Below are 17,445 nucleotides of genomic sequence, written 5' to 3'. Positions count from 1 at the left end.
AATAAGATCGAGAAAATTCCTCTAATAAAAAAAGGTGATGAATCTTTATTAAAACCTTCCTACAAATGAAACCCCAGGCCAGATGGCTTCACCAATAAAATCTTCCAAATGATTAATGAAAATGCAGAAATCATACACAAATTCATCCACAGAATAGAATAAAATATTCATCTGTGAGTTTTAAGGACAGCATAAAACCTTGATACCAAAATCTATTTTGTAAACTTTGTAATCATTATTTCACTTGATCCTCTTCACAATCCCATTAAGTAGTTACTACCATTATCCCCATTTTAAGATGAAAAACTGAGGCTCAGAGGTTGTATATTTATCCAGTCGTAAGACTAGTACAGTGAAAATCTCAAATTTGAACACAAACAACATGACTTGAATCCAATCTCTTTAACAGGCTACACTGAATGATTTAACACTTTACTCTGGAATTGATACAGAGGGCTTAAATATAAATACTTCATTTGATAACTGATTGTGTAATAAGTAAGACACGAGCAAAAGAGGGGCTACATACTCAAGCATCACCACCCACAGTGCTTGAGCTTTCTTATTACTGTGTGAGACCTATATTTACATTTCTTAAGTTTTATGGTTACTTCAGAAATTATTCAGAACATGCTCCATTATTTAGTATCACATAGTAGACATACCAATGTGGCTTTAACTAGTATCTTAAATGTCCTACCTGATTCTGTTGGAGGGGGGGCTGAGACTGTCCATCAGGAGCCTGGCCCTGGCTGTCATTCCCTCCTACTGGAGAGCCACGAGTCGTGGCTGTCATACTCGACACAGGGCAGATCTTTGCAATTTTGTCTGCTTATGTAGTTGTCTTGAGAAAAGAAATTATAGTCCACTTATAGAAGATGAAGTACCAGCATTTGTCAGTCTTAAAAAGCTCCAAATCAAGAATAAACCATCTTGCAGAGACCATTGCATAACCTACAAGAAGAAAAACATTATATTTGTTTTATATTTAAAAATCATGAATTAAGGAACTGTTCAATTTTAGTATTACCAGTGAATCTAGTCAAGGTGGCTATATACTGAGAGGGTGAGGTGAAAACCTAAAGTCTCATTAATACCATATTCAACTTAAACTGGTAACTGTAGATCAGTTTGTACCAAAGCACAGGATTATATGTTTCAGCTTTCTTCTGGGATCCCAAAGACATATTATCAAGGTATTTATTTAGCTGTCATTTTGATTCAATCATGGAATGACAAAAAACTGTCTCCAATTTGCTAATACTTTCAATTCACTGTAAAATTACGAATACTCCACGCATAAACCAAGTAACAAAAGGTTATTTTTAAAAACATTTCGGAAAGACTGTACAACTAACGTTTATCACCAGTACTAGGGCATTATAAAAATAGTTTTCGAACAAGATTATAACAGGCTTTAATAGAAACTTTAAAACTTTGGGGGGATTTTTGTTTGGAAAAAGTTCAAACTATATACTACTATTCCAAAAAACTCAATGTCTCAAGTGACCCTGACTCTTCCCTTTTGGCATTGTTTTGGTCACAGGCATTCCCCAGAAGCCTGACAAACCACAACTGTTTAACAATGGAATTCTTTGTTACTTGACCAGCAAAGGTATATAAGGGAATACCAGCAAAACGCTCAATTCTATATTCATTAGACCAATGGCTCGCACTTCCAAAATATCTCCCTTGGTGATTGAGAATTGTGCCATGAGATTGAGAGCCTTAGCTGATGACTTATATAGATATGTCATTATAAAGTGACCATACTTTCCTTTTAGTCCAAAACAGTCCAAGTTTACACCTCTAATTTAAATATAATCACTTGGGACACCTAAGTGGCTCAGTAAGTGTCCAACTCTTGATTTTGGCTCAAGTCGTGATCTTGGGGATGGCAAGGTTCAATCCTAATGACCCTGGAAATCATGACCTGAGCCAAAGGCAGATGCTTAACTGACTGAACCACCCAGGCACTCCTAAAATAAATAAATCTTGAAAAACGTTTATATATATATATATATATAATAAAATACTTAACCCAGAAATAAGTTCCTAACAAGATTTTGTTCACTTATCAAATTCGTATAAAAGTTTAAGACCAATAATATCAAGTACTAATGAGCCTAAAAACAGACACAGAAAAATGTTTAATATGTAAAGTGGAAATACAAAAGATAACACGATTGATTGGCCCTCCTTTCAATTTTGTTTTCCATTTGCATACACCCTACATTACAAAAAACTTCAGGTGAAGTAAACAATTTTAAAAACCTAGAGAAACTAGCCTAATTTTCTTCAGTCATTTTGGGTCTGCTAGCAGATTATGTGAGTACCTTTCTTTTCTTGCCACTCAAAATTATCAGCTAATCAGCTTGATTCTTCTCCACTTCAAATTTGTTCCAATTTCTTCTGTTTGTTTCCCAACCTGGGTTCATGATCCACTTGTGTACTCTCCCCAAAGGATGATTGATGCTCCAATCATCATCCCCTTGCTCTTTTCCTGGATGCCTTATTCTTCATCTACTTTACTGAAAAATCACCAATCTCTGCCCTTCCCTTTTCCCAAAAATCTGAAGAATGTCTCTGCCTCCCCTTTCCCTTCTTCCATTTTCCCTCATCATCTGTTTGAGTCGAAGCTATCAAAATTGTTGCTTTAGGGATCCCTGGGTGGCGCAGCGGTTCAGCGCCTGCCTTTGGCCCAGGGCGCGATCCTGGAGACCCGGGATCGAGTCCCACGTCGGGCTCCTGGTGCATGGAGCCTGCTTCTCCCTCCGCCTGTGTCTCTGCCTCTCTCTGTGTGTGTGTGTGTGTGTGTGTGTGTGTGTGTGTGTGTGTCTATCACAAATAAATAAAAATTAAAAATAAAAATTGTTGCTTTAAAGCCAGTGGGTCTTAACTGAAGAATATGGATGCCAAGTGTGGGGAAAGTCTAGGAGAGAGGATGAATCCTGAGCAACACCAAAAAATTGAAGTTTTTTTTTTTAAGGTAAATCTTTACCATTTACACAGAATGTGGTATTTTTCTAAAATTGGAAAACCAAGCATCCAATAAGTGACTCAACCAAAGCACAGTAGAAAATAAACAAGTCTAGAATTAGAAATTCTATTACTTTGTTCACTACACCAATACTATCTCTCTTAAAAAGTCTTTCCAGGAAGCAATCCAAGGACAAAAGAATGAATAAAATGTATGCACATACAACTGAGATATTCTTTAGTGTTAAAAAGGAAGGAAATTCTAACACATGCTACAACATGGATGAACCTCAAGGACATAATGCTAAGTGAAATAAGCCAGTCTCAAGGAGACAAATATTCTATGATTCTACTTACATGAGGTACCAACACTAATACAGAGAGTAGAAAGGTGGTCACCAGGGGTTAAGGAGAAAGAAGATTAAGGAGTTAACAGGTACAGTTTCAGCTTGGGAAGATAAAAAAAAGTTCCAGAGATAGATGATGGTGATGGTTGCACAACGTGAACGTACTTAAGGGCCACTGAATCGTACACTTAAAAATGGTTAAAATGATAAAATTTAAGGTTATGTATTTTCTCCCACAATAAAATTATATGTATACACATAGCACTGAACGCTCTCTTGCTTTGCAGTCCATTAACATTTGGAGATTGAGTTAAAATATCTTGAAAATTATACCCTTGTGATGTTTTAAGCTCAACATCCTCCTATCTATATGTATCCCAAAAACCCTCCGTCTACAAACAAATCAAAACTATCTGGCTAAAGTCTGGGAATAAATTATTTTAACGAAAAGTATTCTGTGGATTACTAAAGAACTACCCCTTTAAACAACTTTAAGGTAAATGGAAAAGGGAGACGTGTAACCAACCTCTCCACCAAACAATATACTTTTTACTCTGACCATAGAACTAAATCATCTTCTGCTTCTTGCAGAATATCCCATTGACAAAGCTTCAAACTGCTTGTCATCCTATCTCTTCTTATATAATTCTCACCTTTCTGTCCCTTGGTTTCTAGATTTCTTCTATCTCTGTCAAGTTCTCCACATTTCAAGATTTCCAGTAGTGCTGGGCAGGTATGTCAGGTCTCAGCATAGCATATATACTCTACTCTATTCTGGTATTTTTAATAGCTATGTCTCTCCCACCACATCAGAATTGATAACCTTTTCCTCAGTATGCTAGGATTCAAAGATTAAGAGCAAGAAATAGATACAAAGTAATTAAAAATACTTTCTGGATTAAAGCATAACTTTTATTTCAAAATCCCACCTCTGCCACTTACAAGCTGCCTATCTTATTAAAACCAGTAATGGCCACTCTATTTTCACAGGTGTCTAAAACTGAGATAATGGGGGATCCCTGGGTAGCTCGTTTAGAGCCTGCCTTTGGCGGGGGCATGATCCTGGAGTCTGGGGATCCAGTTCCACATCAGGCTCCCTGCATGAAGCCTGCTTCTCCCTCTGCCTGTATCTTTGCCTCTCTCTCTCTGTCTCTCATGAGTAAACAAATAATCTTTAAAAAAACAACACTGAATGCCACCCACAAAAATGCCACAAAGATTATTTTTTAAAGATTATTTTAATAAAGATGTTTTGCCAAATACCAAACACACAGTAATTCTCAAAATACTTAATTTTCTTTTCCCTTTCTATACTGTATTGTGAAGGGTTCTTGAATATGAGGTAAGAATTGTAAAATAATGTTTTTAGATATAATTTGGAAAGTGGGACGCCTGGGTGGCTCAGTGGTTTAGCAACTGCCTTTGGCCCAGGGTGTGATCCCAGACTCCGGGGTTCAAGTCCCACATGGGCTCCCTGCATGGAGCCTTCTTCTCCCTCTGCCTGTGTCTCTGCCTCTCTCTCTCTCTGTGTCTCATGAATAAATAAATAAAATCTTTAAAAAAATAATAATAATTTGGAAAGCTTTGAATGGGAAAAAAATTTATCAAAGATATGCTACAACTAAGTTATCCAAGAATTAACACTGCTACCTTTCTTAATAAATACCATTCAATCCAAGTGGTGGAAATAGATGGGAATCACACTGTGTTTCACTTGATTTCAAGAAGCAGCCCCAGACTCTACAGAGCTTCTTTTCTAGGAGACACTTAGGCATACCCAGCAAGGACAGAACAAGCTTTCTACCAAGTCAAAGGAGCAGTATCCTCCACTGAACAACTCAAAAATTATACAAATCATTTAAAATTTAACTATTGTGTTAAATAGTTAAATTTCCTAAAGGAATGCTCATATTCAACAAATCCAATGTGAAAATTTACTGTATGAAGATTTAAGCTTTGTATAAAAAGCATCAAGTTCTATTTTAGAAAAACGTGAAGTATTGTAAGGATCATTGTTCTCCCTTTCTTTCACTCAGGTTTTAACCAGGAATTATGTTGGATTTTCTGCAATGTAACCTCAATGGCAATATTATATGGCCTTTAGAAGACAGCATTTTTTCATATTTAAACTTAGCATCTCAGTATCTTCCAAGACGGAAGAAGCATCATCTATACCTGGTTAAAGATTGGCATTGTGTTTTTTATTTTTTTTATTTTTATTTTTATTTATTTGGGCATTGTGTTTTTTAAAATAATCTAGTATTACATAGTGGCAACCATTTATATTCACTTTAAATTTTGCAGAACTGAATTTCTCAAACACTTTTCTTTTTTTAAATTAATGATTTATTATTATCATTTATAGTAAAATTTCAACTTTACTTGGCCAATGTGTTCAATTCAATTATTCTGGCAGAAATGGAAGGTTCTGGTTCTGCCTGATGCAGGCCTCAGGCTAGCCCGTAAGTCACAGGGAAGAGCACAGGAAGCCTGGATCTGGGGAGGAAGGGGAGCTGCCCTGGGCCCATCCTGGCCTCAGCTGGCACCCACTGCCCCCTCCAGTCATTTCTAGAAGGATTCCCTCGTGACAGAGACCCAAAGTCTCCATTTAAGCAAACAATGTGAAACCCACGCTTGGTCACGGCAACACCAGCACAAGGTAGGAGGGACACGTCCAGAAGATTTATTTCCTTGAGAGAAAAAAAGAATCTCAAGCAGAGATTTATTTCTTTGAGAGAGAAAGAGAATCTCAAGCAGACTCCCCACTGAGCAGGGAGCCTAAAGCAAGTGGCCTGGCGGAGATTATGACCTGAGACAAAACTAAAAGTCAGACACTCCCCAGACTGAGCCACCCAGGCACCCCTCTTCAACAGTTTTCAAGGGAAGATGGCCTTAATACTAGAGAAACCCTCAAGTCAAAGAATGGTCATTCTCTAGCCAGTAATTATTCCACCTCTGCTCAAGCCTTTTCTTGATTTCAGAATGTCTTTTTATATATAGCACATATATAAACAATCCTAGTATACTTAAGAGTTCCTTCTCTTTCTAAAACTTCCTCTTTTCAGGGGATCCCTGGGTGGCTCAGCGATTTAGTGCCTGCCTTTGGCCCGGGGCGTGATTCTGGAGTCCCGGGATCGAGTTCCATGTCGGGCTCCTGGCATGGAGCCTGCTTCTCCCTCCTCCTGTGTCTCTGCCCCTCTCCCTCTCTCTCTCTCTCATAAATAAATAAAACTTTCTCTTTTCATCCAAAAAATAAAAGATGATTAAATGAAAACTCAGAGCTTACTCATTTAAGAAATATGTGTTCAGGGACACCTGTGTGGCTCAGCGGTTGAGCATCTACCTTTGGCTCAGGGTGTGATCCCAGGGTTCAGGGATCAAGTCCCACATTGGGCTCCGTGAGAGAAGCCTGCTTCTCCCTCTGCCTGTCTCTGCCTCTGTGTCTCTCATGAATAAAATCTTAAAAGAAAAAAAAAAAGGAAAAGAAAAGAAAAAGAAATATGTGTTCAGTGTCTACAATGGAGCACATTTTTTTTTTGGTTAAAGATTTTATTTATTTATTCATGAGAGAGAGAGAGAGAGAGAGAGAGAGAGAGAGGGGCAGGCTCAGAGATACAGGCAGAGGGAGAAGCAGGCTCCATGCAGGGAGCCCGATGTGGGACTCGATCCCAGGACCATGACCTGAGCCGAAGGCAGATGACGCTCAACCACTGAACCATCCAGGTGTCCCAAAATGAAAATTTTAATTACAAGTGTCTTAGAAAATTTATTATTTTGCAGTTAATACACTAGCATATAGAGGAAAAACAGAATTGTGCATTTAAAATTTTAAAGTAGAATGTATAAATTTCCCATCTTTATTATAACCCATTGTGAAACATCTTTTAGGAACTAAGCTTTATTTCAAAATAACCATCATTTTAGAGTACAAAAATACTTATTTTTAGGCCAAGAGTATTTAGACCTTTTGGAATTTTATTTTAGTAAGAACGTTTTTTAAAAATTGATTTGAGAGAGAGCAAGTGTGTGCATGAGGTGGGGAGAGGGAGAGTGAGAATCCCAAGGAGGCCCCACGCCCAGCATGGAGCGTGACACAGGGCTCACTCTCACAACCCTGAGACCATGACCTGAGCAGAAATCAAGAGTTGGGCATTTAACGGACAGTGTTACAGTCACCCTAAGCTTTTTGAATTTTAAACTGGGATTTCTACTACTATGACAGATTCGATATGCTTAAAGGCAAACTTGATTATGCATTGTTATCTGGAAGAAAAAGTATCCTTTCCTACATAGGAGTTTTCCTACTACACTAGAAAGGACACATGAAACTACTGCAGGTTTTAGACACTTACATGGACACAGAGAAATTGCCAAAACCCAAAAACTATTCAAACACACACATACACACACACACAAAATTAAAAGTTATGTGCACTTAATTCTCTGCACCAATACCTGGACTTCCAGTTGTGTGTGTTTTTTACTATCCCTCCTAATAAAACATTGAAATGTGAGTAAAATAGTAACTGGGAATAATCTTGATTCGAGTTTTTAGGTAACCTCACTTGGAAACATTGCTATTTTATTTGTTTCAACTAATTATTTAACTACTTATGATTATTTGTCACACACCTCACAATCCATCAATTATATTCAGACACCATATAATCCATAACCACTTTAGTGGGTAAAGGCAAAATAGGTTTCAGTATTTATACTATTCAAAGAATTTTTTCTTTTATGGACTTGGTTCCATTCCATTCAAAGTTTCTCTGCAATTCTACACCCAATTACAATGTGTGCTTTTTTCCCCCCTCACACCAAGCAATTCTCCAACTCCAGCTGGGTGTTCTACAATTCCACTAAATTCTGACACTATCAACCTGGAGACGGCATCAGATCCCAGAGATTAAAGGCTCAGTTCTACAAGATCACTCCCCTCTCCCCCGCCTCAGTCACAAGTCCAAGTTGTCACCTATGCTTCTCACTAACCAGCTATAGATTGGAGGTTCCAATGATCCCTGCACCTTGAGTTAATTTAATTAATTTGCTAGAGCGGCTCACAGAACTAAGAGAAACATTTTATTTACTAGCTTACGGTTTATTATTAAAGGATGTAACTCAAACTGCTAGATGGAAGAGATTCATAAGACAATGTATGGGGAAAAGGCAATGTACTTCCCATGTTCTTTCTGGGCCCACTGTTTTCCCCAATTTTCCTTGTGTTTACCAATCCAGAAGTTCTCTGAACCCTGTCTTTTTGGAGTTTTATGGAGGCTTCATTACATAGGCATGAATGATTAAATCACTGCCTACTGAAGGTTAAAGTCAATCTCCAGTCTCTCCCTACACCCCAAGGAGGGAGAAGGGGAAGGAGCTTTCCAAAAGCCACCTCATTAACATAAGATGCCTCTTATTGGCTTTCCCCTCTTAGGAAATTTGTAGGGTTTTTGAAGCTCTGTGTCAGAAACTGGAATGAAGACTGAATATATATTTATTATAAATTACAATATCACAGCTTCCTTACAGTTTCATCTTAATCTGTACATTAGCAAAGTTATGAGCACTTATGTATCAAGAACAGTAGGTGCTTTATTTGTATAACCTCATGAAATCACCATGACACCTATCCCATATGACTGTTGATCCAATAGTCACAAACAGAAGCTAAAACATTAAGTAACTTGAGTTTGTCCAAGATGGCAGTTACTAACGTGTTAAGACTCTAAAGCCACTGGCTCTTCCATTAAACCATGAAGATTCTCCACAGATTGCAAAATGTTCTCTCTGAAGGAGGAGAATTAAGATGGAAAAAAGGGGGAGGAGATGAGGGGACAAGGATAATGTGTCTGAGAATGTGATCTTTCTCTTAAAATCATGGTTACTATCAAGCCTGTACCCACCCCTCCAATTATGTTTTATCTTTTTGGCATTGGAAATGAACACCATGACTCTTACTAAAATGCAAACTAGAAGCACCAGGGTGGCTCAGTGGTTGAGTTACCTTTGGCTCAGGGCAGGATCCTGGGGTCCTGGGATGAGTCCTGGTCCTGGTCCTGGGAGGAGTCCTGCATTGGGCTCCCTGTGGGGAGCCTGATTCTACCTCTGCCTGTGTCTCTGCCTCTGTGTGTGTCTCTCATGAATAAATAAAATCTTTAAAATAAAATGCAAACTATACCATATCATGGCCCTGCTTAAAAATCTTCAATAACCAGGACAAAGACCAAAATGTTTTAATAGTCTACAAGATCCTCCAATACCCAACTCCAGTCTCATCTTGCAAATACTCCAGTTCAATTTGCCTTCTTATTCCTTCGAATGTACTCCTTCATGTGGACTCAAGCCTCTGAATAAGCAGTCAGCTTAGTTTCACCCATATTGATTCACCAGCACTCAACTCAGAACTCATCAAGTACTCCTATCCGAAGTTCTGAGAGCCAGCTGCACTTAAAGCATCTGTGTAATGATCACAATCCTTACAAAAAAAAAAAAAGTTCCCTAAGGGTAGAAGTTATTTGAATTTTGGTCATCTTTGTATCCTAAGGATTCATTGGTACACAACAAGTAGGTGCTCAAAACAAAAATGGGGTGGGGGGGTGGGTAGTAAAAACATCCAAGTCAAACAAACCCTCTCCCTTCCCATCTCCAACAATTCCCCTTTTATGATGTGTTCAAAATTATCTTTCCTACTCCCATTGCACTTTAGGAGATTCCAATTTTAAAAGCATCCTGGCTGATCTCCACACTATCTCCACACCACCAATCTGTTTAGGATATTAGATCTCAGTCTATGAAATCTTTAGTGGTTTCCTCTCCACCTTTTACCTAAGCACTATTCAAGGTCATTCTCAGTCAGCCCTATTTTCATCTCTCATTCCCCAATTTCAATACTACTATACTCAAGGTGACATACCTCAAATTTTAAATAAAAATTCTCTTATTGATAGTTATGGTAATAGCTACTATTTTGAGTGTTTACTTTGTGTCAGGCACTATTCTAAGCAAATTATATGTATAACTTATTTAATCCTCAGATCAAGCCTATTATTAGCCCCATTTTAGGAGTAAAGAAACTAGGGCACAGTGAATAAATAGGCAGTGAAAGTGGTAGAGCCAGGATCCTACCCCAGGTTGCACAAGCTCCAGGGTTCTTCAGTTTTAACTACCAGGCCACACAATAATGTTGAAAAAGAGGAAAAAAATCTACCGTTACCGTCACTATATCCCCAACTCCAAGATAAACTCTATCAAAATGTTTCTGCTGGAGAAACACATTTTATAAAACTGGATTTTTAGTTCATTTAAAGTTTTCCCAAAAAAAAATAAAAATAAAAATAAAGTTTTCCCATGTTATTCTTCTATAACACTGTTAATAGCTACATACTGCAGCATTTTCTTCTAAAACACCATCACGGGGATCCCTGGGTGGCTCGGCAGCTTGGCCCCTGCCTTTGGCCCAGGGCGTGATCCTGCTTCTTCTCCCTCTGCCTGGGTCTCTCTGTGCCCCGCCCGCTCTCTCTCATGAATAAATGGGTAAAATCTTAAAAACAAAACAAAAAACACTACCACTGTATTCCTAAAAAAAAAATAGTATAATCAAAAACCATGTTGTAAAAAATCAGTGAGACATGAGATTTCAGGTTTCAAGAGTTTAAAATGCAGCAAGTTATTTTCAATAGCTGAGTCCACAGCTACAAACCTAAATATCCCTAAGCAATTTTTAAATGTAGTCTTTGCTCAAGAGTCAAGGATTTTCTTTACCTAGCTCCACCAGTACTGCTATTATTATTAACACAGGACTCATCATTCTTCTCACAATTATGATATATTATACACAAAACCAGTCAAGGCAGCTATATTAAGCACAGGTTCCCCAGCCCCCAAATGTGATGCTAGCTTTAGACAGCTTCACATCCAATCAATAACTCAGGCTAATGCAAATGAAGATATATAATTAATCTTTGTTAAACCCAAATACATTACTTTAGCTAAATGCTCATATTCTATTACCACCACTATTAAACACACACAGGCCACAATCTTTGTCACTAAATCACCACATACGAATGTAACGTGGATCAATTATACTTAAATTTTAAAAATTCTTTAAAATTTTACAATAAAGTCACTATGTACACTAAAAATTTTTAAAAATAGAGTCACTATGTAAACTCCCTGCTGCTTCCTATGGATAACCTCATATTAGGTAATCACAACAGACTGCATCCTGCATTCTAGTTTTTTTGTTGCAACAAAAATGTGTTCATTTAGAAATGCTCAGTAATTAGCTAAACACTCCTATTTAAAACTTCTCCATGCTAAGTGTCAAGTCGTATCTACACAATTAGTATACTGGAAGCTTTTATATGCACATTAAAGCTTCAATAAATTCCAGCATCTTTTCTAGGACATTCTGAAACATGAGTTTTTAAGTGGCTGTAAGCAAAAAGTAATTTTAAATTAAAAATGACTTCTGGAATGCTGGCATCAGAAGCTCTGTGAATACTTTCTCCAGTGAAAACACAATAACCACTGAAAATTATTTTTAAAAAAAATTTTTAAGTCCCCAGAAATTCAACTTTACAGCAGGTTTCCAAAGCCTTCATTTGCAGATTAGCTGACTGAGACCTATCAAATGACATATCTAAGGTCAACCAGGTGACCGGGGATAAGGGGAGAGAGTGTATAATTGTAATAAAGTGTAAATAATTTTATTTCTAGCTACTGTTCTAAACTTCCCAAATAATGCTTTGATTTTCTAATCTTTGAGTGATTATAAAAATGGGATAAACAAATATAATGAATCACATGATACTTTTATATAGACCAACACATAGCCTATAGACCATATGTTCTATTCCCAGATATTTGAGGGAGGGACATTTTTATTTTTATTCCCTTTAAATTGAGATTTCTTAATTTTCTCTTCCATTTATATCCAAATCCTAATAAAAACACACACAAAGAGACTAAATATACAATGTATAATTCGAGAAACTCAGAAGGAGAGTGAGAAACTGTCTTGAGGGTAGACAGTAAGAAACACATACTAAAGAAAATCTACTAAAAAATAAAATAAATAAATAAATATTCTATATCTCAGTAATAATAGACCATCTGTAGCATTTTGGGACAGCTCAGCAGGACAGAAGCTCCATTCCAGGTGGGTGCAGCCAAGAACACAGGGCTCTCTCCTCCAACCTCCTAGTCAAGGTTCTCTCCCCAGGAGAGGGAAGGCAGCCTCATCATCCCCAACTTAGACTTGCAGTGGCTCTCTTGCATGCCCAAGCAGCTGAGATGTCGGGGGTTCCTTGCTATCCAAGCCCTACTTGCAGAGCAGAAGTTTGACCCTAGGTCCTACAGGCCAAGAATGTGTTCCTAATGGCCCTCACTCCATTTCACTCATAGGACTGAGGCTCCACACCAGGAGACACAAACTGAGAACACCAGAGGCTGCTGCTCCCACCTAACACTCTACTCATGAAGCAGGGATGTCACTGACAAAAGTGAGCCACTGTTTCATCCCGTTCTGAAGCAATGGCCTGAAGGATTTGCCCATGGGAAAAGGCAGGCCATATGAAAGTTTCACATTTTTCTCAAAGTGAATGGATTTCATTTGGAACAGAGTACAGGGGAAGTTCAAATCTGAGGGTGCACTAAAAACAATGTAGACCAAAGCAGTAACCAATTAAGAAGCTGGTTAATCTCATGAGAGCAAGAAACTAAACTTGAAACTCACTAGCAGCTTACCTAGAAACAATCAGGTAGAGAGACAGCTAAGGGTGCCCCTGAGTCAGAATAGACCTCAAAGACTGATCTCAAAGATTATCCTTTACAAAGGAGAAAAACTGGGGATCCCTGGGTGGCTTAGCGGTTTAGCACCTGCCTTTGGCCCGGGGCGTGTTCCCGGAGTACCCGGATCGAGTCCCACATCGGGCTACCTGCATGGAGCCTGCTTCTCTGCCTGTGTCTCTGCCTCTCTCTCTGTGTGTGTATCTCATGAATAAATAAATAAAATCTTAAAAAAAAAAGGGGGGGGGGGACTGAACTGGACCAAACTGTGGGGCAATTAAATCCCAGGGCATCACCTAAAACAAACAAGCAAAAAAAAAAAAGCAGAAAAAAAAAAAAGCAGAAAAAAAAAAAAAAAAAACAAACAAACAAGCAGTCAGCCAACAAAGAGGGGAGACTAACATTTGCATGTGATACCAAAAGAGGGAGACAGCTTAACACAGATGCACTAAGCCTGTACCCTCTTTAAAGTAAAATCACAGGCTGTACATTGCAAGAAAATGGATTTCATTACAGTAGTCTAGCCCAGCCACTAGACAGACAAGCAAGTAACAAGAAGCCCCTAGGTATGGGTAGTGGGGAATCAGTATCCAAAGCTGCTATGGTAGGCGAAAGATCCAGTGTCGTTCCCCCCTCAAATTTACAAGATGTGCAAAGATGTGGCTCATACATGGGGATATTGCGGAGAGGGTAAGCAAAGCAAAATAAATTGGCTTTGAGAGGGTCCACATGTCAGACTTAGCATGGAGTATGTTTAAAGAACTAAAGGAAACCGTGCTTAAAAGAAGTAAAGAAAAGGAATGCCAAGATGGCTTACTTGGTTAAGCATCTGCTGCCTTTGGCTCAGGTCATGATTCCCAGGTCCTGGCATGGAGTCCCACATCAGGGGGGGTCCATGCTCAGTGGGGAGTCTGCTTGTCCCTCTCCCTCTGCCCCTCCCATCAGCATGTGCTCTCTCAAATAAATAAATAAAATCTTTTAAAAAAAAAAAGGAAAATAGGACAATGTTTAGGAGAAGACTATAAATAACGAGATAGAAGAGAACCAAATGAAAATTCTGGAGTCATAATTTTTAGTCAGTAACTAAAATGAGGGACTCATAGGTGGCTCAGTGGTTGAACCTCAGCCTTCAGCTCAGGGCGTGATCCCAGATCTGGGATTGAGTCCCACATCGGGCTTCTTGCAGGGAGCCTACTTCTCCCTCTGCCTATGTCTCTGCCTCTCTGTGTGTGTCTCTCATGAATAAACAAAATATTTAAAAAAAAAAAAAAAGAAAAGAAAAAGAAAAAAAGAATCAGCACACTAGAAGATGGATCAATCGATTAAGCAATTTGAAGAGGAAAAAAAAAAAAGTTTCAGAGAAATGTGGAACACAATTAAGCATGCCAACATATGCATAATGGAGTCCAGAAAGAGGAAGGAAAAGATATTTGAAGAAATTATGGTCCAAATTCCCCCAAATTCAATGAAAAACATTAACCTACATATCCAAGAAGCTCAGCAAACTCCAAGTAGAATAAATTCAGAGAGACCAGATTGAGAAACATTATAATTAAAACGTCAAAAGCCAAATACAAAGAGAAGTGAGAAAGCAGGAAGAAGCAAATCATCACATATAAAGGTTCCTCAATAACACTGTCAGCTGACTTCTCATCAGACAATATAGAGGCCAGAAAGCAGTGGGATGACACATTCACAGTAGTGAAAGAAAAAATCCTGTCAACCAAAATTGTTTCAAAACAGAAGTCAGATATCAACTTCCAGCATGACAGCCTAAGAACCTTAGCAGACCCAATCTCCAGTGAAACAGTACTGGTAAATATAATCATAAAAACAGTATAAATACATTTCTTCTCCTTTCTTCTCTTAACTGATTTAAAAAGCACTGTATAAAGCAAAGTATACATAATGCAGAACTGGGTCTATTGCATATAGAAATATTTCCCTGTAACAACGAATCTGCAAAATGAACAATCTAAACAAAAAATCAAAAGCTATAAAATTAGGAGAAAACATAGGAGTAAATCTTCATGACCTAGTATTTCAGCAATGGATTCTTACAGGTATGACACCAAAATCAAGAACAAAAGAGATGAAATGGACTGCACCAAAATTAAAAACTTTTGTGCTTCAAAAGGCATGTAATATAAGATCAAGACAGTGAAAAGACAACACAGAGAATGGGAGGGGGAAAAAAAACATTAAAAATCATGAACCTGGGGATCCCTGGGTGACTCAGCGGTTTAGCGTCTGTCTTCGGCCCAGGGCATAATCCTGGAGGCCCAGGATTGGGTCCCACATCGCACTCCCTGAATGGAGCCTGCTTCTCCCTCTGTCTGTGTCTCTCTGCCTCTCTCTCTCTGTGTCTCATGAATAAATAAATATTAAAAAACAAACCATGAACCTAATAAGAGACTTTTATCTATAATACACCAAAACAAACACCGCCTACAACTAGATAATAAAGCTAACCAATTTAAAAATGATGAAACCATATGAATAGGCATTTCTCCAAAGATGTACAAATGCTAAGTACAAGAAAAGGTGCTCACTCACATCATTAGCCATCAGAAAAATGTAAATCAAAGCCACAGTAAGAAAGAGTCCTCCAACCAACTAGGATGATTATAATCAAAAAGAAAATAATATGGGGCAGCGCGGATGGCTCAGTGGTTTAGCGCTGCCTTCAGCCTAGGGCCTAATCCTGGAGACCCGGGATCAAGTCCCACATAGGGCTCCCTGCATGGAGCCTGCTTCTCCCTCTGCCTGTCTCTGCCTCTCTCTTTCCTGTGTGTCTCTCATGAATAAATAAAATCTTAAAAAAAAAAAAAAAAAAAAAAAAAAGATAAGTGTTGGTGAGGATGTGGGGAGAAGAGAATCCTTGTGCATTGCTGGTGGTGATGTAAAATGGTGTAGCCACTGTGGAAAACAGTATGGCAGTTTCTCAAAAAAACTAAACATAGGGGGTGGCCCGGGTGGCTCAGCAGTTTAGCACCACCTTCGGTCCGGGGCCTGACCCTGGAGACCCGGGATCGAGTCCCACGTCGGGCTCCCTGCATGGAGCCTGCTTCTCCCTCTGCCTGTGTCTCTGCCTCTCTCTCTCTTGATCTCTCATGAATAAATAAATAAAATCTTAAAAAAAACAAACAAACATAGAATTACTGTATTTTCTAGCACTTCCACTTATGGGTATACACCTCAAAGAGTTGAAATTAGAGGTTCAAACAGATTATTTGTACACCCATGTTCATAGCAGCAGTATTCACAGTGGCCAACAGGTAGAAGTTACCCAAGTGTCCACTGACAGATGAATGAAATATGTTATATACAGTGGAGTATTATTCAGCTTTAAAAAAGGAGTCAAGGGGCACCTGAGTGGCTCAGTCAGTTAAGGGTCTGACTTCGCCTCAGGTCATGACTTAGGGGGTGGGATCAAGCCCTGCCTGGGGCTATGAACTCAGCAGTCTGCTTTCTCCCTCTCTCTTTGCCCCTCCCCCCCACTAATGTTCACTGTCTAATAATAAATAAAATCTTAAAAATAATATTTAAAGTCACCACATATTACGACATGGATGAACCCTGAAGACATTACAAGAAGTGAAAGAAGTAACAAAAAGGCAAATAGTGTAGGATTTCACTTATTTGTGGCACATACAGTAGTCAAATTCAGAGACAAAAAGTAACATGGTGGTTATCAAAGACTTCGTGGAAAGGAACTTGAGGAGTTAATATTTAATGGACACAATTTCACTGGGGAAAATGAACACATTCTGGAGATGGATGGCAGTGATAGCTTCACAACAATATGAATGCAGTTAATATCACAGAACTGTACATTTTAAAATGGGGTGGGGGAACAGAAAAGCATTGGCGAGAATGTGGAGAAATTGGAAACTTCATACACTGCTAACAGGAATAAAAATGGTGCATCCTCTTTGAGATAGTTTGGCAGTTCCTCAAAAAGTTAAACACACAATTGATATATGGCCTAGTTGTGTCTGACTCCTATATATATAAATGAGAAATAAAAACACGTCCACACCAAAGACTTATACACAAATGTTTACAGCATTAAACAAAATGTGGTACACCCATACAATAGATTATTCATCATAAAAAAGAATATAGTTCGATACATGCTATAATATGGACGAGCCTTGAAAACACTATGCCAAGGGAAAGGAAGGATAGAGAATTATTGGTTAGCCATTACAGAATTTGTTTGGGGTGATGAGTAAGTTTTGGAAGTAGATAGTGGTGATGCTTATACAATACTCTGCATGTAAATAATGCCACTAAGCTGTACACTTAAAATGGTTGAAATAGC

At 38.4% G+C, this 17,445-nt stretch overlaps 1 protein-coding gene across 9 annotated transcripts in view; it reads right to left on the bottom strand.

Annotated features, from left to right (window-relative positions):
* Positions 1–17,445, bottom strand: part of USP9X (ubiquitin specific peptidase 9 X-linked) — a 482,011-nt gene that overhangs the window by 107,626 nt on the left and 356,940 nt on the right. For all 9 annotated transcript variants that reach the window (XM_072744845.1, XM_072744840.1, XM_072744842.1 and 6 more), the window contains one exon: positions 701–954. In XM_072744845.1, coding sequence (XP_072600946.1) covers positions 701–796 — 96 coding nt within the window. In that variant the 5' untranslated portion in view covers positions 797–954. The remainder of the gene's footprint in view (positions 1–700; positions 955–17,445) is intronic.

This window comes from Vulpes vulpes, chromosome X, assembly GCF_048418805.1.
Source record: "Vulpes vulpes isolate BD-2025 chromosome X, VulVul3, whole genome shotgun sequence".
Classification (NCBI taxonomy): Eukaryota; Metazoa; Chordata; class Mammalia; order Carnivora; family Canidae; genus Vulpes; species Vulpes vulpes.
The sequence above is the reverse complement of the archived record's forward strand: the minus strand, read 5'-3'. Positions and strand labels throughout refer to the sequence as shown.